This window comes from Siniperca chuatsi, linkage group LG11 (genome assembly GCF_020085105.1).
Source record: "Siniperca chuatsi isolate FFG_IHB_CAS linkage group LG11, ASM2008510v1, whole genome shotgun sequence".
Classification (NCBI taxonomy): domain Eukaryota; kingdom Metazoa; phylum Chordata; class Actinopteri; order Centrarchiformes; family Sinipercidae; genus Siniperca; species Siniperca chuatsi.
The window spans coordinates 20,837,885-20,865,556 of NC_058052.1; the positions used below are offsets into that span (position 1 = coordinate 20,837,885).

The 27,672-nt window shown below is 38.9% G+C and overlaps 2 protein-coding genes across 3 annotated transcripts; both read right to left on the reverse strand.

Moving 5' to 3' along the window:
- Nucleotides 1-286: 286 nt before the first annotated feature.
- LOC122884042 (p53 apoptosis effector related to pmp22) lies at nt 287-13,381 on the reverse strand. Its single transcript, XM_044213358.1, has 3 exons — nt 12,993-13,381; nt 6,621-6,761; nt 287-2,546 (listed from the first exon to the last, which is right to left on the reverse strand). The coding sequence occupies exons 1-3, from the start codon at nt 13,195-13,197 to the stop codon at nt 2,335-2,337; spliced, it is 558 nt and encodes a 185-aa protein (XP_044069293.1). The 5' UTR covers nt 13,198-13,381; the 3' UTR covers nt 287-2,334.
- A 2,789-nt stretch (nt 13,382-16,170) lies between these two features.
- Nucleotides 16,171-27,139, reverse strand: LOC122884043 (transmembrane protein 26-like). 2 transcript variants are annotated; one of them, XM_044213359.1, is made up of 7 exons: nt 26,698-27,139; nt 25,557-25,653; nt 25,200-25,292; nt 21,826-21,948; nt 19,560-19,768; nt 19,329-19,408; nt 16,171-17,545 (listed from the first exon to the last, which is right to left on the reverse strand). In XM_044213359.1, the coding sequence occupies exons 1-7, from the start codon at nt 26,886-26,888 to the stop codon at nt 17,241-17,243; spliced, it is 1,098 nt and encodes a 365-aa protein (XP_044069294.1). In that variant the 5' UTR covers nt 26,889-27,139; the 3' UTR covers nt 16,171-17,240. The 2 variants fall into 2 exon arrangements, with proteins under 2 accessions (XP_044069294.1, XP_044069295.1); XM_044213360.1 differs by lacking the exon at nt 21,826-21,948 and having other exon boundaries at nt 26,698-27,133.
- Nucleotides 27,140-27,672: the final 533 nt, after the last annotated feature.

Sequence of the window (27,672 nt, forward strand, 5' to 3'; positions counted from 1 at the left end):
TAAAAAGTTCAAGCTTGCATATAGATTTGGATCAGTTCGTCTGCAGTGGCCTTTGAGAAATGTGATCATCTTTATTGCCCACTGCAAAGTCGAGACAGGATTATGAAACATTTTACAAATTGTACAGTATATGTACACAAACGATGAAATGAAAAATCCCTTCTTTCCCTTTATCCTTTTTTCCTCCTTCTAATATTTTTTTCCTCCAGCTTCTTGTTCTTCTTTATTCCTCCAAACATAAACATGGCCGCTGCATTGTAAAATATTAGTCAGAAAATGTAACCGCTTCAAAAAAGAAACTCTTTATTGCATAAAAATACAGACTACCAAAAATAATTGATTCATACTACAGAAGAACAGCTGGGTGATTTCCGAAAGTGGATGAATTAATAAGACATTCTCGATAGTACAGTATATACCCATATAGTGACAAATAATGACTGAAATACATGGCCGTAAGTAAAAACATGTTTTTCAACTCACCTTCAAGACATCCAGGCAGAGTTTCTTCAAGTGTAAACCTGCCTGAATCTGTCCTCATTCTCAGTTAAAACTTCTATCAAATTCTAAAATCTAGCAATTTGCTGCATAAACAACTTGAATGACTCCAAGCTACAAGCAGAAGTTGGGTTGTGGTCTTTGACTACTAATCTAAGGTCAATCGTCAAATCTCTTTTCATTCAACAGTCACAAATGATCTTTCCTCAGAACTCTTTCATGTAATAAAACAAAATAACTTGTCTTGTTTGGGCATGAATTTGGTCTTGGCATGAGCAGCCATGTTACTGATGACTGAGATTAAAGTGAGAGTCAGTAAAATCAGACTGACCAGTTTGATAGAACAGTCAAGGATTTTACAACTCAACACTGAAGAAGATAAGGCACAAGTTTTACACATCAGTATGTCAGAAGATTGTACACCTTGGTCTCAGTGTCTCATCAAACCAGCAGATGGTTAGCCAAAGGAGCATTATCAAAACATATGAAGGCTTTTGGAAAATACATGATTAGTCATCTTTCTGTGACTGAAAAAATATTTTAATCTTTCAAAGAACTCAAGTGAAAAATAGTTTAGTCTTCTCTCTAAATGCACTACTTTGAGGCAACAAGACATGAAAAACACAGAATGAGCTTCTGAGTTCATTGTTCCCTTTAAACCAAAATGATGACATGTGACATTGTTAAACAAGGTAGCTCACATGAGTTTGGACTGTTTGAAAAATTGAGAGTAGAATTTCTACAGAAGATTGATGTAGACGTCTTGATATTCTTGCCATTTCAGCCACAGATTGTAAAATAATGGTTCTCTTGAAGTAAGTATTATAAAAAGTCTGGATCAAAGTGTGAAAAAGTACTCAAGAAAATGTCTGCATAAGACTATGTTTTCTAAATTTGCATGAGGCAGATTCATTATCAAGCTCAATAGAAAATCATCTTAATTTGCTTCCAGTTTAGAGTGACAGAGAAGCAATAACTAGAGCCAAGTCATTCAACAATCACACTGCTGTGTCTACTCACAAAGTGTATTATTAGTAGTGTTCAGAACAGATACAAAGACAGCACAGCAAACTTCCTCAGTTATATCCCTTGGGTAATAAGTAAATAAGAATAAAAAATTCTGGAGACAAACATCAGATAAGAATTATTAAAATAAAATGCATAAAAAGGTGCAAACACATGACTGTTAAACTACATGTACATTTCCATATGTAGATAGATTACATTCAGCTTCTTAGTCCAAGCCTTTGCTTCTTCTTACCATATGCACAGCAACATACAGAAAAAAGACACATTAAAGAACTGAGAAAAACAAACTATAACACATGGGACAAAACCAAATTCTGATTAATGATTCCTTTGCAAATATTTTAGTGTGAATTGGAAACTTCTAACAGGGTTTTAGGAGATCAAAAATAAATCAGGCTAAAGCTATGCTTTACACATAATTACATCCCTTAGGTTAAGTGCACTTCAGTGATCTTGTATTAGGAATTACAGGTAAAAAGTACAGATAAAATGAGGAAAACTGTATATTTCACTAAAATGCAGAATGTGAAAAAACAAAAAAAAATTTATGATGGTGACTTAATCTAAAATAGAGGTCTGTTCATTAAAGCAGATGCGACATCCTATCACAGTCCACTTCCAGTAAGAATCATCCCCTTGCTTCTAACTTCAGGGATTTTCCACTGCTGAACCAAATTTATCTGAACTGAGCCATCGTGGATCTTTGGTGAAATGGGACAGTGTAAAAATGTTCAATGGCCAGCACAGATCAAGCCCAGAGTGAAAAGTGGAAATGGCTGTAATTGGGTGGGTGTGCAGGTTTTGTCTTTAAGTAGAGGAATAGAGATATTTGGTCTTGGCCAGGCCGGTCAGCTCATCCTCATAACTTGGCAGGCAGCAGAAGAGGATGGCACAGCCGATGCAGAGGATGGTGGCGCCCCAGCCGAAGCCATAGGCCCAGGTGTAGTAATAGTGGCCCTCGAAGATCAGCTCGTTGAATTTGACGGGGTAGATGATCAGAGCGATGATCTGGAGGATCACTGCAGAGAGAGAGAGGTGAAAAGAGTTTTTATCCAACAGCTCCAACCAAGTAATCTGATTGGACAAGAGGCTGATATAGGGTACAACAGCACTGGGACTTTTAACTATATGTATCACTCTGCTTTACAGGCGTTCTAATAATTGTTAAACAAACTAACAATGGCCGTTAGGCTCTTAGATTGTAACAAACATTGCACCGCAAAGATGTACATATTTCCACAAATAACATTTGAATTAAATTATGAATGGTTGTCAGAAGAGGATGAAGGGAAGGAACGAAGCCTTGATACTTCAGCGTAAACCTCCAGGTGTGCTCATATGACATCAGCCAAGCATAATCCGTTGATGCTTATTACTGTTGACTAATAAATGGCACTTGTAGAACTGTTGTATAAAATAAATATCTTTAGTAACACACTTCTATGTACAGCTCAGAAAGCTAGGAAAATGGGAGTTGTAAGTACAACACACATTTTTTTCCTTTGCATTCATTAAGTTGCAGCAGCCATCCACATGCTAAAAACTATTATTCATTAAGAATTATTAAGAATTTAACACTCAAAAGCTCCATGCTTTCATCAGGGCTGTGTGGGGGCGAGGTTTGGTCAGATTTGAATGACAGTGGAAAACAGCCATAAGCAAACAACCCGACAACTCGTCATCAGAATTTGATTTATAAGCTAAATCCTGATTGGTGCTCAAAACTGTTTTCACTCACAAGATTTGTGTTCATGTAGAAACCCATCGCTCACACTTAGGAGCTGAAAATAGCTTTTTAGGGCCTTTAAATGATCAAAATTACAACACAACAGCAATAAAATGAAAATCCAAAATTGGACAAAACAAGGAAGCAGAAAAACTGTACAACAGTCATGCAGCCAGTTGGACAAATAGACTACACTGACACTAACAGCAGAATGTGGAAAATATCATGAGTGTGTAAGAGTTACATCAACATGTCAACATCTGTGAGATAGAGGTGAGTCAGTGTTTGCAGACAGCGATCACATCTGTCCCTGAAACACAGGGCTGGCACTGATGGTTACCTGTCAGAATTTCCAGACTTATTCTCCAGAAAGGTGTGACACTGATTTGTCCTGTGATGCACTTTTCTGACAATCATTGAAAATGTATGCTGTGTTGCCCTTTACGCCCTCAAGCAAAGGCAGGGCAGGCAGTGAGTCAGGTGTGATACTTTATTCCAACACAAACTATTCATCTATTAATCACAGAGGGCAGGTTTGATTGAATCTGAAACACCCTGACAATTTCTGAATTTTACTCAAAGAATTTTATCAGCTTATTCGCCCTGTGAGGTCAGGAGTATGATGTCACTAGTGACCCGGCAGGAGTTAAAGGGTCATATTGACTTTGTTATAGCCCATTTGCTCCAAATATTTCACATAACTGCTCACTACTTTCCAATGCATAACATAGGGGTTAAGACCATGCTGAGTGCATTTTCCTTTCCTCCAGCCATTGCTTTCAGTTCAATTCAATAAAATTGTATTTATATAGCGGCAATTCATAACAGAAGTTATCTCATTGCGCTTTTTCTATAGAGCAGGTCTAGACCGTACTCTTTATAATATTTGTTGTTTATATATAATAGTTCATGTCAGTATGGTATAAAAAGCTACTTGCGGAGATGCCTTAGAGAGATATCTATCACCGCAAATATTCTGCAGCGTTCATGGGCCGTTTTGACTCCCGAATTTTGAGGGATTGTTGCCAAACAGCACTGACATACTGAATAATAGACATCTCCATGTGACTAAGTAGCTGAAAAGCATAACACCAGAATATTTTATTTAACCGTAGGTCAGTCATTACAAACTGTGCAGCCAAAGTTTGCACATCACTTTATTTTAAAATTCTAGTGGAGATTTTTCAAAGATACCTATTATGTTTGAAAAAAAATGATTTTTGAAATAATTATAATAATAAGTATTAAAAGATGTGCAAGATATCAACATTGAGTCTTGGGTTTGAATGTAAACACATCATATAGCTTCAATGAAGAGCTGGAACAAGCCCATACAGAATATACTGTATGTGATACTGTCAAATAGTGGGGAATAGGTTCCCTTTAAAGATAATTAAGGAGAAATAAAGGGAAATGGATGTTAAAGGGCTAAGAAGGAGTAAGAAGATGCTTTTCATCACTCTGTGTTATGGCACATTTTGCACTGTACCTTCATCAAATTAGTAAGCACAAAGTGACCATCAGATTACATCAATAAGTGTGGTACAGTGATCTTGGATGATTCATATGATCCACAGATCAAAGACACGGGTATTATTTAATTATTATAATTATAATTGTTGTGCTGGTGAGATGAAAGCACTACAGAGGGATTACAGTACAGTTTGGTGGAATCTCATTCTTTTCTAATCTTTCTCTTCCAAGACTCTGACTGATACAAGAGTTATTTTGTGCCACCTGTTGAGGACAAGTGCCAATTTTCTCTGTAGCTACAGCAGTGTGACGCCAATGCAAACTACATTCAACTCCCTCTAAAGCAGACATCACAGTAGCTGTGAATTGTGACTGGCTGTTTGACCTGTCAGTTTGGCAGTGTAAAGCTCTATGACTGTGTGTTTGTGTCTGGCTCTGTCCCATGTTCTCAGACTCTGTGTGGGGTGAGTCAGACAGATAGACAAACTAAACAAGCTGTTCCCATGGTAACGTAACATTAAAGCCTTGCCCTTCCCTCCTCCTGTAGCGAAAGTCTAACTCACTTTCAGCTTCCTCCACTCCCTTTCTCACTCTCTCCTTTTTAGCTGCACACATCATCGTGTTCACCCTTTGTCTTTGAGATTCAGGTTAGGTTTTATTCCCTTTATCACTTCCACTTAAAATCTATCCATTCTAAAGAAAACATGACATGTTCTGGCTTCCACTTTCACTCCTCTGCTCTTACACACACCGTTAACCTTTGCCTCTCTGCCTGACCTTGATGCGTCATACTCCCTCTGAGTCTGTTAAAACTTCCACACAGACATTCCCAAGACAGTAAACCCTAATCTAAAGGAACTTCCAATGGCTTTTAGTCTTTAATTGTCAAAAGTAATGACAATCTGGATTTTTTTCAGCTGGACCATGATCAGCAAAAAAACTACCTTCCACATGGTCTTCAAAATCAATACATTTAATGGTTAGGTTCAACAAATCACAAAATAATATAATAATCATGAAATTCACATTTGACACTATGACTGGGTATTGAAACTATCAAAATGTGTATGTAGCAACAAGTAAGTTGAGAAAGTTGGCATCAAATGCCTAGTCAGATTCATAGGCTTGTTTACTTATTCTATAATCAGATATTACTGATTTAAATCATAATTATGTCAATTTTAGACTATTTTATTTAGGTGAACTTCTTGCACGACTGCTTGTGTTTAAACAACATTTAACATGTGAAAACTTTGGCTTCTTCTGTTCAATGAAAAAAGGTTTTTGTAGAAAACAATATGTATATCTGGAATCAATGTCCTGACCACTCATTGTAATTCACAGACCTTGCTGTGAAGGGACTATTTCTTCAATAAAGAGTAGTCCAAGTGAAAACTGTCCACAGCAAGGGCTGAAGTCTTAAGACTCAGAGGCAGTCGTATCTCAAAACCGTAGCTTAATACCACTGGTGTTAAGTGAGAAAATATGTTTGTTTTTTTATGATTTGTAAACTGACTCTTTAATCCAACCAGGCATTGACCTGAGGCTGTTCCCTAAAATTGCAGTTGAATTGCCAAACCCTTTAAAAGGCTACACATGCAAGCATAAACACGTTCTCTGAATATCATACATTGTGCCTGTAAGACCCGAGGCATCTTTGTTATCAGTTAATCTTATTTGTGGTTGAGTGTTGTTCTTTGTGTAGTAACATCGAATTTCATTTTCTCATGAAGTACAACTGAAACAGGGGAAACATTACTAATTAATTTCCAAATGGCTTAGTAGTCATACTTGCCGAAATGTTTGTTTAAATGTGTGTTTATGCGTTTGTGTGTGTCAGCGTGTGTGTGTGTGAGTGTGTGTGTGTGTGTGTGTGTGTGTGTGTGTATCTTACCAACAATGATCAACAGCACTCCTATGAGGGGCAGAAGAGTGATGTTGAGCGTGCAGCACAGAGCCACAAGGGAGATGATGAAGGCGATGATGAGGATGAGGAGGCCGATGATCATCAGAGCAGCCACTGCCTGGGCCCAAGCTGGAGTCCAACACAAACACACTTACAGATTAGTTACATGCAAGCAAACAGAAATACTTGGAAAAACCTGAAAAGTCATAATATTGTCTCGTGATAACACACACACACACACACACACATTTATAGTTTCAGGTTATTTTCTTACTAATGTCCCTCTGAACATTGTTCTCTGACTGTCCTGCCACCATTATCCAGATGAAAGAAGGTGGCCGAGGTGATTAAAAATGTTGATATGCTCATCTGAGTCTCCTTCAGTTATTATTGTGCGCTCAAAGCTGCAGTGGGTGCTTCGCAGGCTTTTGTACTTTTGTTTTTCGGGTAGTATTTGTATTTACAGTTAATATTCTCCTAAAAAGATGCTAGAAATTAACATCTGACAAGACAGTAAAGAACAGTGATCTTTGTGGTAAAGATGCAAATGCAACATTATTTTACAGAAAGTCTATAAAAAGGAAATCAAAGATGCTTTTAGGGTCAGTGCATTACTAATACATTTGTTTTTTAATATGTAGGTTGTTAGTAAATTTAGGTATGCAGTTTTTTTTTTTAGCTTTGTCTCTGGAAATAAATGGAGTTATGTGTTGTGCAATGTGTCTTCAGTCATTGTTGCAGCTCTAGAGAGCTCCCTCTCACCACTAACAGTGTTAACACATGACGGCACATTCCACAAGGTTAGTGAGATTCAAGCTAATAGAGAGAGAGGGAGACAAGCTGTCTACACACACACACACACACACACACACACACACCCACCCTTCACAACACTTGGGCTTTCTTTGTCACTCTGTGACATTCAGCAGCCATGGCGACTACAATTATAAAAAGGAACTTGGAGCACTGATACAGTCTAAAACAGGCAAGTCCTATCATGTGTGGTTATAGATGTTTGAGCCAAAAACCTTATGAAATGCTTGACAGATTTTAAGTGTACTCCACTCTTTGTACAAACCGTCATATGAGACAAAAAAATTAGATAAAATGTGTTTCAGTGGGGAAGCTGCTGCTGTATGTAGAGAAGCTTTTACTGTGTATAACAATCTCTGTTAAAAACATTTTTTTAAAGTGTTCATTGTGTTCTGAACAGGTTTCACAAGCCCTCTAGTATTAAAATAAAAACCTGCCTATGCATTAAGCTTTATGTCAACATGCAGGTCAAATTTCAACATACAAAATGATGATTGTTCAAACAAGCAATGCAGATAATCCATTTCTAAATGGTAAGACTACAGCCAAACACACTGTGTGGATTTTCAACACCTGTCACACCCAATTCACTGTTACTGGATCAGACAACACCCTAAATTATTCATAAGTGTGTGTGTGTGTGTGTGTGTTCAGGTACCCGCCTCAGCCTGAGGTATTCCTCTCATCATGCACACACCAGACGAGTTCGACTGGTTCCTCCCACACTCCTAATAATGTACTACAGTTTTGAAGTTTTCGTGTAGGGGAGAGAGCATCTTATCCATAGCTCAAGATACAAAGAGTAACAAAAGAAACACATTCAAATAGTGATATACTGATGTTTGAAAATGTTTTTGTGTGCAAACTGATGAAGATGCAGGAAATAAAACCAACTGAACATCATCATGATTTCATATTGTTACCCTACGATTCTGTGTATTAGAATACAAATTATTATCATCACACCAGAGTAAACTCAAGCAAAGCCAGGCACCAACACACAAAAACTCTCCCTAATTTGAAAAACTGTCACTTCCATCATAGTTTTTTGTTAATTATCCCTCCTCCAGATTGGTCCATCAACATAGCATGTGAATGACATCAGCCATCCAGGAAGACTCCCCACAAAACACGAACGCCACATAATAGTTATGGCTAAAAACAATCATATAACAGCAGAAATCAGTTTGCTACACTACAAGAATCATGCAGCCTTACTGAATATTCAGTCAGATTGTTTCTGTTTAAAGCATAAGGTTGTTGTTCCCAAAGGAGCATGAAAATGAAAACAACATAATTAGAATAGCATTCCAGCTTTCTGTGGTTTGGTGACACAGTGATAATTCATCATCTGCGCTGTGGTGAATTTAAAGATTTTAACTCAGCAAAGTTGATAAAATTATTGGGAAGGGTGTTTGGGCTCATAAACTAGAGAGAGTGATTTGAACTCCTTTTAAGCAACCTGCATGTGGACACGTGAGCGGGTGGATTGCTTCTATACACTTTACAGATGTTTTTCATGATAAAATGTGTGTATTCATGCACAAAACAAAGGAAAGAAGGAGCACTCATTGTTGCTGTCATATACAATTTCGTGAGGTCCTTTCAGGTGCTACCAAATGTTCTTCTAACATTGGTCTTTTTATTAAAACCATTAGCAACAGTCCACTTACACACCCGGATGTTTCAGGCTCTGCTTTCCTCAGTGAGTGTGTTCCTTTGTGAGTGCTTCTCCTATACTTAAAGTATATGTGTAATGTGTGTACTTCAGCTTGGCATTATTGTGTTGTGTCCTCATACTTGTGTGTTTGTTTCTGCTTGAAGGTCGGGAATAAGAAAATAAGAGAAGAGGCTTCACTCCTACGCTTTTACACTGTAACTACATGGAACATGTTCTCAAATGTGGCTTTTTCATTAAAAACACACCTCTGAATTGCACAAGTTAATACACACTTAGACACAAACTTGCTTTGATTCTCCCACATGCATTGCATAAAGTCTTGGCCATGACAAATGTGTGCGTGTCTAAAACTGGAGGGGGGTTTGAAAGCCTGTATTCAGACCAGCCCTGGTCTTACAGTCAAGAATAATATTCATCCAACTTCTTAGAAAAATTCTTTCATACAGGCAGCAGGGATCATCTCAACACCCTGCACTTTCCTTGAAAAGATTTTAATAGGACACCTGCTCAGCCAGCAGCTCTTGGTGCAATGTTTTAATTCATGCTTTAGAAAGTGCTTTTTTTTCTTTGGTAATTACAAGCTTGGTAAAAAACAAAACCCTTTCAGTTTACAATCATGTGACTGGAATTCAGTGGTAGAGGTGCTAGAAAGTGAGTGGTGACCGTTTGTTCATTCATGCAAAAGTGGGCGATATGGATAAACTCTTCTATGATGGTTTACAGTACTTTTCAAAACTGAAACGATTCAACGCTTAGTCGACCGACAGAAAATTATTTGGCAACTATATTGTTAATTGATTCAATTCAATTTAAATTTAAGTATTTCATCGCACTGATGAATATATCATATACAAATCAAATGTTGCCATAAAGCTGTCAAACTGACATAACTCAGAAATATTAAAAGGGATTAAAGCAACCTTGCTATAAACTCGTACGGCCAAATTTCTTTTTGTCTCATTGTACATATCGTCATCTCACCCTACCCTTGTGCAATGATTCATATCAATAATTATCTACTTTTCATATGTTTTACCAATGACATGCTCACAGCAGAACATGAAAACTTGTTTATTCCTGTAAAGGGGAGCGGCCTAAAGACCATGACAGAGAGTCTGTTTGGTCTGATGCCAATGCCAATATTCACACATAAGCTGTGCTGGTTATGTTTGTTTCCCCAGTTTTCAGTTCACTAACAGATCCCCACAAGTATTTGGCCAGAGCCGGGACAGAAGAATGCTCAGAGGAAACTCGGGGCAAAAATGTATCCTAGATCCGGCCAGTCTTCTGGCAGCTGTGGCCATCTTTTGTTTAACCGCTTCAGTCCTGCAGAGACTACAGGAAACTCAACCAACACAGTAGCAGTTCAGACAAAGAACAAAACTATTATCTAAAACTTCAAATGAGACCAGAAAACAGCAACTTGTTCTTTCAGTACTCAAAGTCTGGATCTATGACACTGCCTTCATGACAGTTTACATTATGAGAACTAAATAAAAACATTTGTGTTTTAGCATCTTTAGTTCCCACACATAATTGTCTCTACTGGGCCTCTCTACTGCTGCTGTCACTGAGCCAAGATGGAGTGAAAAAAGTGATGGTCTGGACTTCACCCGTAGGAAAAATGTCACCGATTAGTTTTTTTTCCTGCAAGTTCCCATCGAACCATTGTCTAAGCATTAATACACAGGAACACCTGCATACAATGAATCACAAAAACAGAAAAAGAATATATGTTTTGGAATTTACATCTAGATGAGACAGTCATGTAGTGGGCATTGCACTAGGGCTGCAACTAATGATATTTTCATTATCGATTAATCTGCTGATTATGTCCTTGACTCATCAATAAAATCAGAAAACAGTGAAAATTACTATTGTTTTGTCCGACCAACAAAAATTAAATGTACTATCATATAAGACCAAGAAACACATTTGAGCACCTGGAACCATCAAATCTTAGCCATTTTTGTTTGAAAAATAACTTAAGTAATTCATCGATTATCAAAATATTTGTGGATTAATTTTCTTTTGATCATCTAATCAGTTAATTAACTAACCGCTGCAGCCCTACACTGCACCATATCAGGTCAATTTGATAAGTGTATCAGAGCTTGTTAGGGGTTAAACAAAGCCTCACTTCAAAGCAGCCTTGAGGTCGGGATTTGATATGGTTATGTAGTAATGACCTAAAACAGTGTAGAGTTCTTAGCAGCCATAAGTAGAAACCCTAACATGTGACGGAATATTTGGGTCATCAAGGACTCTGCAGAAGCATTTTTACCTTTAACCACTTTTGATACAAGTGAATGTTTTGAAGGACAACATGATGTCAGCATGAGGAGTGTGCAACCTGTCAAAATCACTGATAAGAAGGATAGAAAATGTGTTTTTAATGTTGCCCATGTCTACACATGGGAACATGTATATGTTTTGCAGATCACAATATGGAGCTACGTGCCATTAGCTTCGCTAGGCAGCTTCCATAGAGTCTGATAAGGGAAACAACACTGTCTTTGTTGGTGACTGGGGCGGTGTGGAGTGACACAAATACAACCTTGGAAGGGAGAGGGAGGGAGAACAGAAGTCTGTCCTGTTCACAGTTATTGTTCAACATCCTTTCAGAGTGTATGTGTGTGTGTCATAGTGAGTTTGTGTCTCTTTGGTTGGACCACTACACTGAAGGAAAAACTCATTAACGGTGTGTCTATAAATAGCCATATTTGTGTAAACGGGTCTGACAGCCTTCCTAAAATCTGCTTCTCATTCACTTTTTCTGGAGTGTAGGTCACAAACTTTTGTTCACAATCTGCCTGGAGTTTTGTGTATTTGTGGTTTTAAAAGTTGCTGAAACAGACCACACCCTGTGAGCATGTTTTAACTCTTTTCCTCTAACAACTCCCTAACAAGTACCCATAGAGCTCAGATGTTATTATTGTCAGTAGTGACAGAAGTAGTTGTTGCAGTAGCAGCGTACATCTTCTGCTTTCTTGTCTGTAGAAAATGGATGGAGCTCTACTGGCTGTGAATGCACTGCCACTGTCTGTTTCATAAGATTTTATCCAGAGTATCATTGAATCATTCTGATATGAAACTGGCCTGCAGCTCATATGAAATCATTTTCTACATTAAAGAAGAAAATGTGCTGCATATTCTGGCAGTAGGAGGTTTTTGAAGAAGCCACAGGTTACAGAGCTTTTAGACTTTTTAAACTGGACCAAAGTATTCTGACAGGTACCGACAGGTGTCAAATTAAAAGGAAAAAAAGGAATGATCCAATCTCTGCATTTTAAACTTCTTGTGTTTTGAGTTTCTTACAAATGTTACAGTTTTATTATATTTAATTGTCTTGTTACACCTTATTGCACAATAGGTCATATGAGATAGAGGCATCGCTCTTTGAATGGCATGCTTCTTTGAGGGTTTCTTCGTTTTTTTCTCCAGTTTTTCCTTCTTGGAAACAGTGATGTCTTGGGCTACACATAATAATAAACTTGATTAATAAAGAGTCAGAAAACAAGAAATATGTGTCCTATAGCGTAGAAAATTCAAAGTTAACTTAACTTTACAGCACCTGCATGAACCCTCTCTACTTTCTCCTGTATTTAAACAGGCTGGAAATTATGCGTCAGCGAAGACCAAACTTCAGTGTTGAGTGTTGCAGTCCTCCCTCCCCCTCTCAGCCTGGAGTTTTTTTGTTGCTGACAGAGGTCGAGTCCTTCAAGTTACAATATGTGAACGTTGAATTTTACACCCCAGCGAGACGTGAATGTTATTGGCTGTATTAAGTCATGTCTTTCTATTTTCACAAATTCGCTCTAGTCTTATTGGCTCGGACGTATTTCATGTAATGAACTGACACTTACAGAACTCCATGAGCGACTTGCAGTTCCACTCGTTATTCCTGCCTCGGCACTGGTTCCACATACTGGCGTAGTGAGACTTGGCGTCCTCGTCTTCGACCCATCCCGAGGTAGCGGCGATGGCGATAATGTCAAAAACAATGGCGAAGAGCAGCAGCAGGGGCACGATCCACCTGCATCGGGGGTAGGCGATCCCACAGCGAAACATGACCGACGATTAGAGTGCGTGGAGCGGGATTAGAGAGAAGGACAAGCAGTGTAAACGCGGTGTAGTCCGTCCGATTATATACCGTCGTGTGCGTTTTTGCGCACAAAAGAGTGTCAGAGGGTGTGGTGTGAATACCAGATAAAAGCCCTACCCAAGTGTGTAATGCAACCTGTTTGGGACCTGAAGGGCTGGGCTTGTCTGACAGTAAAAGCTGAATCAGGCCCAGCCCCACTCACTGTGTCATATTACAATGTTGAGGCTCCTGTCAGTCTTGGCTCCCAATGCAATGGTAATTATTTTTAAATCAAAATAATAATCAAACGTGATCATTTTTAGGTTTTAGGATTACAACAGGTAGCTATGGACTGGGCAGTGAGGGGTCGGGGTGCGAGAGGTAAGATAGTAAAGGAGAAAAATGAGAGATAGTGAGAGGATGCAGTAAATAAAAAGTGCCACAAGATGGCAGCCGAAAGCTATAGTTATAGGATTTTTTAAATTTTTTTTTACATAACTATTTTATTTCTCCAGGATCGTTCATTCTTCCCTCTCTTTACAATAAAGGCACATATGTATTTTGATCATATAAATCTGAGATACTAACTTCTGCTTGCCGAGGTTCAATACCAATAAACATTTGTCAGTATTCAGATCCTTTACTTACAGTAAGTACTAATACCACGCTGTAAAAATACAGTCCTGCATTGAAAATGTTACTAAGTAAAAGTATGTAAGTATTATCAGGAAAAGTATTAAAAGTATTCAATGCAGAAAAATGGCTCCTGCGACTGTTATATATTATATAATTAGATTTTATTACTCATGCATTAAAGTAAACAGGATTTTACTGTTGTAGTTGGTTGAGGTGGAGCTAATTTTTAACTGTTTTGTATAGGACTGCAACTAATGATTATTTTCATTATGGATTAATCTGCTGATTATTTTCTCGATTCATTGATTGATGTTTTTTTTAAATTTTGACAATAGTGAAAATGCCAATCACAATGCTTAGTTTTGTCCAACCAAACCTCAAAATTATTAAAAATAAATTAAAATAATTAAAAGGAAACAAATCCTCAGATTTGAGAAGCTGGAATCATGAAATGTTTTGCATGAAAAATGACTTAAATGATTATCAAAATAGTTGCCAATAAATGTGCAAATTTCTTACTAATAGTTTCACCTGTACTTATATAAACGGTTGGGTAGTTGAATTTATAACAAATCATATTTTATAAGCTCTTCGTATGTTTTGTATGCAAAAATCTTAATTTGTAAAGTAACTAAAGCTGTCAAATACTTGTAGTTAAGTAAAAAGTTCAATATTTACCATATTTAACTAATATTTAGTTATTTTCTTTAATTTTTGTCTCACTACACTTTGTGGCTAGTATTGAATTGAATTGAGAATTTGGTGTTTGCAAACCCCACCATTAACAAAACCCCAAATGAGGGAAAAATCAGTTGAACAACTCTGATGACACTTTGACAGCAGCCCTGACTATTTTACTGGGATAAAAGGTGACACTCTGATTTACAGTAATCCCTTCTATGTTTAAATAAAACTGATGCAATCTCTCAAACTAAAACTAAGTGTCACTGATTCATTGTCAAAATATGCCATCAGATGACATAAAGTGTTAATACTCTGATGTCCACAGAGAGGAGACTCTGTTTGTAGAGATCACATTTGCTGTCCAAAATGATTCAAATATTACAATGTAAATGTTTTTGCATTTTAATATTGAGTGTAGCTGCTACTGTAAGGTGAGCTCTTGTTTTAGGTGTCAGGTGAGTACTGCAACCTGCTCATTTCATTTATTCTTTAAAAAGATAATTAAAAACAAATATGGCCAGAGGATAAGTATGTATTTGTGTTTCTGTCTGTGTACATTAGCAACAATCAGTGGTGGAAGAAGTATTCAGAGCCTTTACTTAAGTAAAAGTAACAATACCACAGTGTAAAAATACAGTTACAAGTCCTGCCTTTGAAATTCTACTGACTAAAAGTACATAAGTATTACCAGCAAAATGTGATACATAAAGTATAAAAAGTGAAAGTACTCTGTGCTAAATGAAATTATGGAGCCTTGAATGTCCCGAAAGATGATTTTTTTAATGTCACATACACTAATAATTTGTACACAAGGGATCATCATGTGCAACAAGAAAAAAATATTTTTCCCCCAGGACTTCAGGGGCTGTTAGTTTTGTTTTGGAAAAATGTACAACTTTATCATTCTTCTAAGTACATGATGACCTCACATAAGTCCCAGCATAGCTTCACACAGCTGAGCAGTGTAACTGAAAACACCTGTGATGTATGTAAGGCCTTTAATCTATAACATAATTTAATATGTCATATTTTGTATGTGAACTCAAATTAACTAGTATCTATAGCAGTTAAATAAATGTAGTAAGGTAAAAAGTACAATATTTCCATCTGAAATGGAGTGGATGTAATAAATAAATGCTACAAGATGCCACACACCTAATCAAAGTATTGATGCCTTGAAACCACTGCTTGTGTAAAAGTAATATTCTAAAGCACATACTTTTGAAATAGTTAGATTTTACTTCCTGTCTGCGTTAAGATGGGAAAATTGTGCTTCCTTGATCTCAGCTTCTGTTAACGCTTCACAGCCAGACATCACACCATTAGAAATCTGTCCAATCCGTATCTAAGCAGTAGCTTGGCTTCAGATACTGTTGGTGCTGTGTTGACAAGCAGAGGTTGTGCTTTGGGACTATTGTCATTTGTTTTATTGTGCTGACAGGCTTAGTAATATGCATTATCCATTTAAATGTGATAATTTTAGGATATTTTTCACTTGGACCCCAACTCCTTTTACCTGTTCTGCTTCCTTCTTTCCCTCTGTCTCCCCTGCCTGCTGTTTGCCTGATGTCTTTTGTTACATCCCTTGTTCATTTTTATAAGCAAAAAGACAACAACATGACAATCAAAGCAAGTCAAAATGGCAGTGACAAAGTTATTTATTTCCAATAAAATGCCATTAACATACTACAAAAGGTTCTCAAAGTACTTGAGAGGATTGGACAGGGTAGGTTGTGCCAAACAAAATGAGGTGAGATACAACAAAACCAGCCTTAGCTAAGGTACCTCTAGAAACAAATGTACAAACAAAAAGGCTCAACTATCATATCTACAACAAGAACTAAAGACTTACAGAGGTGGCACCAACCACTAAACCTAGTGTTTCTAGACAGACTGAACTACATGAGTGAAAAATGTATAGGATACCCCAAACTTACCTAACATCCAACCTCTTTCCATAGACCTCTAATTTTTCCAAGTTTGCTCCTACACAATCCAGTCACAAACAACATTGAAGAGTCTGCCCCTGAACTCTTCTGGCAGGCTTCTTTTATAGTTGGCATGGCATAACAATTGACCAGCTTCAGAATTGGTTGCCCAATAAGCAGCAAGGCTGGATGGCACAGATGCAAGCCAATCACCTTGTTAATGCCTGTAGAGGACATGGAAGAAAACACAGGGGAGGGGAGGGAGAGACAAAGCAGGAAAGAAAAACAAACAAAGCCTGCTTGGCACGTAACTTATTTTATTATAATGTCATATCAGTTAATCAGTCAAACTACACTTTTTCAGCTGAACAATAAGGCCTCTTTAAAACAGGTTTTTAGCCCAGCATGTCCATGCGCAAATAGTCACATTTAACTACTGAATAAATGGCGCCGTTTTAACTGAGTTGACCAAGGTAAGCTCCATAGGGGCTGAAATGTCGATGAGGTGAAGTATGAGCTTTGAAATGTGTTGGATTGTGGAATGTGAACTTGCCAACTCATCCCCTTGCAATTATAAGAAAATGTTTGCTCACTGTTTTCTGCCCCCAACAGTGTTTATTATTCACATCCAATTGATTCCACAGAGTTAAGTACATTGTGAGAAGAAAACAAGCATTTCCTTCTTTTCCTGCTCCAATTGTAGTTTTTACCAATCTGCTGTAACTGTAAAACTTTGGGTGTAACATCTCTCCATCTCCCCAATTCTCCTCTCCCCCCTGTGCTCATAAAGTACATGGGACAGCGCTGCCCCTGCCGGTTCTACTGCTGGAGGGTTTGAAGTCCTGGCATATAACGATCAACCTGTACAAGCTCAGTATGACCACAAGAAAGTTCTTGATGGCGAAGAAAACCAGCATCTGGTGGAAGACGTCGAAGTAGGTCATGACAGTGAGCCTGACCACCAGGAAAGGCCCATCCTGGATAAACAAGGCCTCCACCGTGCTCCACATGTCCGTGCTGTGTTTAGTCAAGAGGGACACCTCCTGGACCCCCTGCTCACCCTCACTGTCTGGCTTGGAGTTCACCACTTTTGAAAAAAAAGAGAAAAAGAAAAAAAAGGAGGTCAGTGGTAGAAGGAAACTATCGGGAAGTTGTCATGGTGGCCACTACGAGCAGGGGTAGACTGTTAGGCTGCACATTTAGGCTGTTGTAAAAGAAACAAACCTGGCAATAACCTAAGTATTCAGAGACAAAGGAACAAACTGTTATATACATTTGTTTGTTTAGTTGTTTAACCTGAATTTCAAAGCCTAACCAGGGATGGGGGCTGCAAATTAGCTTCAGCTTTAATGTATATAGGGCATTATATACATTAAATCTGTTGCATTGCTTCTCCCTGTGTGATAGTGTTTTGCCACTGTTAAATAAGCTAAAATTAATTGTATCAAGGAGTCACTGTAATTCCTGTTTAAGTGATTTCCATCATTCAAGATGAAAGCCTTTGCCTGGCTTGATACCACCATCAGATAGTTGTGATTGTTTTTGCTGTTTGAAGAAATCCTAAACTGAGACTTCTGCCGCCACTTTTTGTGATTTTAGTAAACTAATCTGTTAAAAAACTGATTCAGTGATCCATTACTGGCTTTCTTATATTTAAATCTTAAAAATCTATTTTAGTTTTATGCAGTTTATTTGATATAAATAAACAACACAAAATATGGATGCACGTTCGACAGTCTCATCAGAAGGTCCATTTAGTAGCTGCTCTGGAGCTTTCAATCACATCACATGATATTCATCAGCAGGTTAAGTTTTTTTTTCTAATCTGCTATTTCCAAGCTCAAGAATTAATGTCAAACCGCAGCTTTTAAGACAATATGGCTGAGAAGTCTTTAAAGTGCTCAGCAAAATGGAAATTTGAACATCTACAATTCCATGACAACTGGGCAAACTTCATCAGCTGGTGAAGATCATGTGATAATATCAAAAGCTCCAGAACAGCTATTAAATGGATCTAACTTTTCTCAACTGCTAGTTTCCAATGTCAAGAATGAACTTTGAACACTTTCTGTGTTTACACTGCATTCAAAACATACTGGACATGACTGCTGGTTTACAGTAACAAAAAGACACACCCACATGAACACAAACACAAACAATTGCACTGAAGGGAAAATCAGCTTAATTTGTAAACACAATCGAGAACTGTTGTGATGGTAAAGATATACATGCAAGTATCATTAAGAATCTCATCTATTTGTAAATTATTAAAGGTTGGGTAATGAATAATTGAGATCGTTAGTGGGGGTTGTCTTTTCCAAGAACAAAGTTGCTCTGTCTCCAAATCACATTATAATGTTCTCTTTCATGAAACCCTATCCTTTGTTCCCTCAGATTTGTCTATGCGGGTTTACATTCTTTTCTGTACTCAGTACAAGTAAGTTTTAGAAAGACATCTGCTAGTTGGGCCTCATAATGGCCAAGTTGAGAAGTGGAGACATGTCAGTCCAAAATCTATGTGATTTCTTTTTGTGGTAAGTCTGTTTAGAACTATATGTGTGAAAGTAGGGACATTACCATGTTTCTGATAAAAGCCCTTGTGGTGTATTCAAGGCTCGGGAAGTGAAAACAGATTTTTGGGTTAATAATTTGATAAAGCTGGAGATAGAGGAGCAAGTGATTTCAGCCAAACTACTTTTCACTGTTACAGCACTGGCCTGGATGCTGCTGACTTTAGTAATGTTTTGCCAATTTCTAAACACATTGTTTAGATTGTCCCACACTGGGAAGAGGTTATGCACAATAATACACAGCTATAACTGCTTAATAAGTTCCAAAGTTATTGGTTTAACACACAAACACACACTGACCGGCCAGATGTAGAGGGAACTGCAACATGCTCCAAGTCCATACAGCTAAGATTATGTAAACCAGCTCAGGGCTGTTCTCTCTGGGAAAGACACACGGAAAATATAGTCAAAGTAGGTCAAATGAGTTTAAATAAATGTCAGTGGGATGCTGTGCATGCACAGAGCTCAGCAGACATACGTAAAACTATGAAACATATTCATAACCAATAAGTAACATGATTAGCCACCCACTTGACATCTGACAGCGTCTCACTGGTAAATTCGAGAATGTCTGCCGCAGTGCCAACAAAAATTAGGAGAAGCTGCGAGAGCTCATCCCGCGTGACTCCACCTCCCACGGGGAGAAGCCACTTCCCCACGATGAGGAGGATGAGCAGGATCTGATGAAGAGCCAGGATCCAGTCATTGGAACAGACAGCTGATAACGCCTCGTTAATATTCTGGAAAAAGAGAGACTGAGAGTCATTTCTTTCTGGACAACTACAATGCCCACATTCATGGTAATTAACAACAGTGTGGCTCATTGATGTGTTTTTGTCACTGCGTTGGCAAGCAAGAACAGCGAAAGGACCCAAATGCAGACAGAAGAGGCAGAACGATGACTTGAGTGGTTTATTAAGAGCCTACTGGCAGATACAGGAAGGCAGACCAGCAGGCAACAAACAGGTAACAGGCAGTCAGGCTGCCATAAGTCCAAAAGGCAGACAAGACAGAACCAACACATCAACGTGACAAACTGACCAAGAACAAAGGAAACACTAAGACTATATATACAGGTGAGGGCAGCATAACAGGTGAAACTAATTAGGGCGGGGCTAACAATCCAAACTGGAGGGAAACGCAAACAAAGACAGGAAGTAAAGCTACCAGACACATGAGGCAAGGAGAATATTTCAAAATAAAACAGGAAATAACCAAACACAGACCCTCAAACCATGACAAACCATGTTTTTAATAGTTTTGGAAAAAATGGAGCTCTATGGCACAGAGGAATAAGCCTTATCAGGCTTTGACAACACAGACAATACTTGTTAATAGGATAAATTCATTGTTCATTGTTTTGTTTCTTTTAGTGAGATTTGTTGACTTTGTTGAATAAGAAAATATAGAATATCACTAGACTTATCCTTTAATAACTCCATTATGTTGCACAACTTAGACTTGTTTTCAAGTTGTTTCTCAGACTGAAACACAGTAAGGGCTGGGGCATGCAGCCAGCTTTTGGAGGTGTGCCTGCAGAATCTTAGCTTTTTAATTATCCTGGGCTAAATGGGTGTGGTGGTGGTCTAGCTAAATAATTTCAAATGCTCCCCTCTTACTGTTATTGGCCACACTGCTTTTCAGGCTCTTATGTTTGTTATCTATCATAGAAATTCTGTCTGTTGCATTGTAATCTACCTATCTAAGCTAAACCTTTCATCCAAATTCTATTACATCCTGTTGCAGTCAGATCAGGGTGAAAGTTACATTTGTGTTCTTGATTTAAATGCTGCTATCTGTGAAAGTGGACTGGGATAACTGGTACAGTGAGTTCTTATTTATGACTTTGCAAGTTCTCTGTATGTATTTCTGACAGGTTGTTTCATTGGGCTTCTCTGACATGTGGAGTTCCTCAAGGGTCAATTTGTGGACCTCTTTTATTGTCCCTCTACATGCTGCTTTTAAGTCACATTATACAGCTCTTATCATTCCCATGCTGGCGATATTCCACTTTGGTATTTGTAAAGCTTCTGTTATTTCCAGTCATAAAATATTGTGAAGTTAGGCGGGACCACTCTGGAGGTTGGGATCTTAGGCGGGACAACTCTGGAGGTCAGCCCGGAGTTCAGTGACGTAGACGGGACCACTCTTAAGGGGCGGTCTGGCAACTGATGATCCAGCTGTAGGTCGGGGTTTGCTGCAGTGCAGGACTGGAGGCCGGCACCTGGCGTGTAGGACTAGAGGCCGAATGGAGGTCTGGCAGGAAGTCAGCAAGGACATCTGACTGAAGTTCAGGCTGGATGTCGGCAAGGACGGCCGACTGGGGTTCAGGCTGGACGTAGCCAAGGACAGAGAACCCTAGTTGGGTTCTGTGGTGCTGGTCAGCTGAGACAGCCAATGGCATCAGGAGCCATGGAGACCATGCCTTCTTCTGGGGAAGGAGACTGAGGTGTAGGCTGGGGGCTAGCAGGATGTGGTGTAAGCTGGAGGCTCGTAATGTGAGGTGGAGGCTGGAGTAGAAGCAAGCAGACAAGGAGGTTAGAGCAATGGTCAAGTCTTCTGCCAATCCAGGTAACAACTTCGCTAGCCCAGCAACAGAGCTGTCTCCTTGTGCTCAATATCATCCTTTTGGCATTGGCTCACAAGGCACAAAATGGTTTAAACTGCCTCATCCGCTGGTTCCATTATTTGGCCAGTTCATATTGTCAAGACTCAGGAAAAGCAGGAATGGACCTAAACGTAAACAATGCAGGCAGGGCGGTAGAGTTCAAAGATTTATTTTAAATTGATGGCTTACAGGCAAGTATGCAGGTAGGCAGGCAGGTTCAGGTGCGGGGTCCGGCTTGGAGTTATAGGCATGAGGTTCGTGGTAACGAACGCAGGTGAGTGAGTGGGCGAGGAAGGTCAGGCAACTGCAGGGCTGATGAGGGAAAAAAGGAACAGGTAAGGAGGTGGGTGGGGAACGTCAGGTGACTGGGACTAGAAGGAAAGTCCAAGGGCATCTGGTGGATGGATGGAGAATAGCAGTGAACAGATTTGGAGATGTGTGAATGTGGCTTGAGAGACGGACAGAGAAGCAGATTGTTGGGACTCCACAGATTAATTCATTCATTTGTGTGATTTTTAACTGAACTTTGATTAGGACTGCATGCTCTTTTATACTTCAAAATCCAGAGAGCATTTGAACTCAGCATTCCAAAATCCAGAGAAAATTGAACGACGCATCCCAGCCACTAGTGGCCAGTCGCGAGAGCCTGCATAAGATCCCTGCAACAAAGTTTAGTGCCTATTACACAAAGTCTGCCAGCTAAACTTTAAAAGCAACTGAGGAAGTTAGCACCAAGCTAACTAAGGAGGACAACAGATAACAGACCGGGTTCCACCCATCTGCACAAACGGATACTGCACACCAAAAGACTGCATCGGATGCAATTCTTGCCCGCCTGGCCTGTACATAACCGGCTGACCGCCGGCTAACGGAGCATCAGTCCATGGACTGGTAATGTAATTTGACTAGGCATTATATAGCTTCACATAGCTTAACAGTGTACTTGGCTAAGTACAGGATGGTTTAGTTTTAATGATGTACATGTACTGATGTGTTCATTGAGTTTTTTTGCTGTGATGTGTTTTCACTGTTAGGTCTCTTGGTAGCCACATGCTAAGTTGATGTTAGTTAATGTTATGCTTCACACAGACAGAGTCTTTGCATGCTAACTAACTAACTTGGCACCGTTATCCTAAACAGATCATACTGAACTGTATCGACTGTGCAGAAACTCAAATCTGATGAAACTAAAATGTCTTGTAAGTTTTTCTTATATTATTTTATCTTTTATCTTACAGTGCCTTGCGAAAGTATTCGGGCCCCCTTGAACTTTGCGACCTTTTGCCACATTTCAGGCTTCAAACATAAAGATATGAAACTGTAATTTTTTGTGAATAATCAACAACAAGTGGGACACAATCATGAAGTGGAACGAAATTCATTGGATATTTCAAACTTTTTTAACAAATCAAAAACCGAAAAATTGGGCGTGCAAAATTATTCAGCCCCTTTACTTTCAGTGCAGCAAACTCTCTCCAGAAGTTCGGTGAGGATCTCTGAATGATCCAATGTTGACCTAAATGACTAATGATGATAAATAGAATCCACCTGTGTGTAATCAAGTCTCCGTATAAATGCACCTGCACTGTGATAGTCTCAGAGGTCCGTTTAAAGCGCAGAGAGCATCATGAAGAACAAGGAACACACCAGGCAGGTCCGAGATACTGTTGTGGAGAAGTTTAAAGCCGGATTTGGATACAAAAAGATTTCCCAAGCTTTAAACATCCCAAGGAGCACTGTGCAAGTGATAATATTGAAATGGAAGGATTATCAGACCACTGCAAATCTACCAAGACCTGGCCATCCCTCTAACCTTTCAGCTCATACAAGGAGAAGACTGATCAGAGATGCAGCCAAGAGGCCCATGATCACTCTGGATGAACTGCAGAGATCTACAGCTGAGGTGGGAGACTCTGTCCATAGGACAACAATCAGTCGTATACTGCACAAATCTGGCCTTTATGGAAGAGTGGCAAGAAGAAAGCCATTTCTTAAAGATATCCATATAAAGTGTCATTTAAAGTTTGCCACAAGCCACCTGGGAGACACACCAAACATGTGGAAGAAGGTGCTCTGGTCAGATGAAACCAAAATTGAACTTTTTGGCAACAATGCAAAACATTATGTTTGGCATAAAAGCAACACAGCTCATCACCCTGAACACACCATCCCCACTGTCAAACATGGTGGTGGCAGCATCATGGTTTGGGCCTGCTTTTCTTCAGCAGGGACAGGGAAGATGGTTAAAATTGATGGGAAGATGGATGGAGCCAAATACAGGACCATTCTGGAAGAAAACCTGATGGAGTCTGCAAAAGACCAGAGACTGGGACGGAGATTTGTCTTCCAACAAGACAATGATCCAAAACATAAAGCAAAATCTACAATGGAATGGTTCAAAAATAAACATATCCAGGTGTTAGAATGGCCAAGTCAAAGTCCAGACCTGAATCCAATCGAGAATCTGTGGAAAGAACTGAAAACTACTGTTCACAAATGCTCTCCATCCAACCTCACTGAGCTTGAGCTGTTTTGCAAGGAGGAATGGGCAAAAATTTCAGTCTCTCGATGTGCAAAACTGATAGAGACATACCCCAAGCAACTTACAGCTGTAATCGCAGCAAAAGGTGGCGCTACAAAGTATTAACTTAAGGGGGCTGAATAATTTTGCACGCCTAATTTTTCAGTTTTTGATTTGTTAAAGTTTGAAATATCCAATAAATTTCGTTCCACTTCATGACTGTGTCCCACTTGTTGTTTGTTCACACAAAATTACAGTTTCATATCTTTGTTTGAAGCCTGAAATGTGGCAAAAGGTCGCAAAGTTCAAGGGGGCCGAATACTTTCGCAAGGCACTGTATATGCAAAAAGAGGAGGGTGTTTGAACAAACTGATGATCAACAAATTACTTTATATTTTTCTTGCTGGCTGCATTTTAGATTCCTTAAACCCTGGCCAATCCTGTTATTAGCACAATTAACCGAATTAAATATTTAAGTTCTGCCGACCTTGTCTCAAAATCTCAGCGATGACAGAGGGCGGATGGCTCTTCAAAGAATCCAGGCCTGTATTTGTGGGTAGAGTCTTTGTCTCTCCCATTGGTGAGTTCTTTCTAAATTATTTAAACCCTGGGGCTGCATCCGGCTTTCAGATCTTTTGATGTTCGTGGTTTTCTCTTCTGCATTCACTCCAAACTAGCAATCGAGGAATCTGTCCGAAACTCTGCTCCTCAAAAGTAAGTCTCCTCAGGGATCCCATATTACCCTAGTGCTGGTTTCTGATCAGATTTAGGATTTAGATAACAACCTCACACAACCACAGTCTTTGCCACTGAAGAGCTAGACAGCAACAGTTTGGCCTTGAATACAGTTGAGAGGAGTTGCTGTTGCCTAAGATTTGGATACAGTTACAAAGTTTTTTATATTTTTGACAGGGTAAATTTTGTTTTCTACAGCATCTTTGTCACGCTTGTTCATTTCTGTTCTTTGCAGGCATCATAAAAGAGAATATGTTCTATAAGAGACAAGTGAAGTTAAATATATTTTTCAGGCTGTCACTCCTACCTTCAGGTAGTTCTGGTATGTGGTGATGTTTCCCAGGGTCTCGTTCAGAGTAATCACTCTACGCACATTCTCCCAAGAGTCGAGCTTTTTGCACTGAAAACAGTTGAACGTTTTTTTACAGACTGAATTTCACACACTATACTTTACTTTTCAGTGTAATTAAAGCTTAAAAGCTTCAAGTTTAAAAGCAAATGTACTATTTGATAGAATAAATACATAAATGAATCATGAACTGTAGCTACTTGTTCGAAGAACTAGAGTTTTGCAACCCCCACCCACCAACATCTGTCAAGCAATTGAGCAACTGTTGTTTTAAGCAGTTAGACACTAAGTATTTTTGTTTCTGGTGTAGAGTACCTGAGGGTCGCTGGCTTTGTTCTGCTGGTGGTGGAGCTCCAAGAGCCAGATGGAGGGAATGATACTGATGAGAAACAGAAAGATAGGAGGAGAAAACCTGCAAAACAACCAAACAGCACTTTATCAACACAACTTGATAAAGATGCATGGGGAAAATGTACCTTAATTCCAGCATCAAGAATTTATATTTTCAAAGCCTACACTTATCTAATATTGGCTAGTAAATTTAGATAAATAGATTTAGAGCTGAAACAATTAGTCGATTGATCAATTAGTAGTAGTAGTAGTCATTTTATGCCAAAAATATGCTAGTTCCAGCTTTTGAAATGTGAAGATTTGCTGCTTTTGTTTGTCTCATATGAATTTAAGGTAAATATATTTGTGGTTTGGACTGTTTGGATTGTTGACACGTGAAGATGTCATCTTGGACTCTAGGGAATTATTTTTTCACTATTTTCTGATCTATTTTATAAAAACGAACAATTAATCAAACAAATCATTAGATTAGATGAAAATAATCGTTAGTTGCAGTCCTACATCTGGGTATTTTAGTATCACGTTGTTTTCAGTTCACTATATTGAGATACTCCCACACAAACCTTTGCTTCTTGAAAGGCTTAATAATTAAACAGGATAACTAATGTATACTGTGTTGTACTGGTTTTTATTGTATGTTAAATTCAAATGTCTGCTGTCATTGAAGGTTCAACAAAAAAACTATACATGTCAAGAAAATGAAATACAGAATATTGTTTATAGATCAAGTTTAGACGTTGAGGACATATTTGCGGAAGTTCAGTCCCTAGAGTCCCTAGAATTAAGTACCACCCCATCTTCACTGTCCCAGGACCAGTTCAAGAATATCACCGGATGAACAAGCAGGATGCAGAGTCTTCAGGGAGGTTCGGGAAGGGTTGAAGGCGGGGGGGGGGTAACAACAACAACAGCTTATTTCATTTCATCATTTATTTATGTATTCTACTGTACATCTATTCAACAACAGAAAATATGTACAAACCATACAGCTGAGATTAGTTTTACACAAAAATAAATATATTAGGTTAAATTGCATAATAGGCCTACAAGCATAAAATAATTACAACGCATTTACAAACACTTACATGCATGCATCTCATCTTACCATTTGTAATCTTGTCCCTTTCGGCTCTTCAGTGTTATTATCATTTCAACAACAAGCGGCAGAAAGAGGAAAGTCAGGAACCAGTAATTGTGATCTTTCTTCACCCACGTCACCCTCCAGACCCCGGCCAGAGAGACGAGGATAAATAACGCTCTAGTAATAATCGCACATATAAACTTGAACAAGCCCATCACGCTGGCTGGTTATTGTGCACAGACGCTTTCCCGTTGTTCCTGAAAGTTACGATCCTTGAGAGTCGCTGCTTCAACTGTGAAAAAAAAATTGTTGGATGCAGTTTTTCGAACAAAGTCCCTAAAGTTTAAGCCCCGCCTAGAAAGAAAGTCCCATCCGGTTTTACCTGACCGGGGATCAGATAGTGAAGGGTAACGGCGCTGCTGGGTAGATCCAGAACCAATGAGGAGCTGTTAAATGCATGACAAGGCAAGCTACAGAGAGCTCATTGAGAATTATTCAGTGAGATATGGATGACACCGTGAGACCATCCCAAACTCTGTGACTGTACAGGAGAGGGCAGCATCACATCAGCTGTTCATTCACCAGGAATGACAACATGAAGCGCATTTCCTTTTCTGTTTGTTATTCCAGGAATCTGTAATGCACGACCGAAAACTGTAACTAATGACTAATAGAGTGTACATTTCCATTTCCAATGAAGTGCTGATTTTTTCAGTGTAGTCACAAGAAGCCAGTGGTGGAAGAATTAAAAATCTTACTACTAAGTGCAAAAGTTATTATCAGCATCAAAGTATCAAAGGTAAAACGTTTGTTACATTACTACATGTCCTTCTACTGCACACATTATGGTTTTTCATAAAAAGAATATTTCATCCTATTGTTTGGAAGATTGAGGTTCTCTGATAAAGTATCAATGATCAGAATTGCCCCTGCCCCCAGGGCATTTTTGTGTTGCCTCAGGGCAACACTATGCAATACGGGTAGTAAAACAACAAGGAA

What these genes read in the sequence shown, in the direction of transcription:
- LOC122884043 (XM_044213359.1), bottom strand. Translation starts at nt 26,888, where the DNA reads ATGGGCTTGTTCAAGTTTATATGTGCGATTATTACTAGAGCGTTATTT. An exon ending in CATACCAGAACTACCTGAAG is followed by an intron (nt 21,949 to 25,199) that starts GTAGGAGTGACA and finishes TTCCCTCATCAG; the next exon opens with CCCTGCAGTTGCCTGACCTT. An exon ending in GCCTACCTGCATACTTGCCT is followed by an intron (nt 19,769 to 21,825) that starts GTAAGCCATCAA and finishes CTCTTTTTCCAG; the next exon opens with AATATTAACGAGGCGTTATC.
- LOC122884042 (XM_044213358.1), bottom strand. Translation starts at nt 13,197, where the DNA reads ATGTTTCGCTGTGGGATCGCCTACCCCCGATGCAGGTGGATCGTGCCC. An exon ending in CAAGTCGCTCATGGAGTTCT is followed by an intron (nt 6,762 to 12,992) that starts GTAAGTGTCAGT and finishes GTTGGACTCCAG; the next exon opens with CTTGGGCCCAGGCAGTGGCT. An exon ending in AGTGCTGTTGATCATTGTTG is followed by an intron (nt 2,547 to 6,620) that starts GTAAGATACACA and finishes CTCTCTCTGCAG; the next exon opens with TGATCCTCCAGATCATCGCT.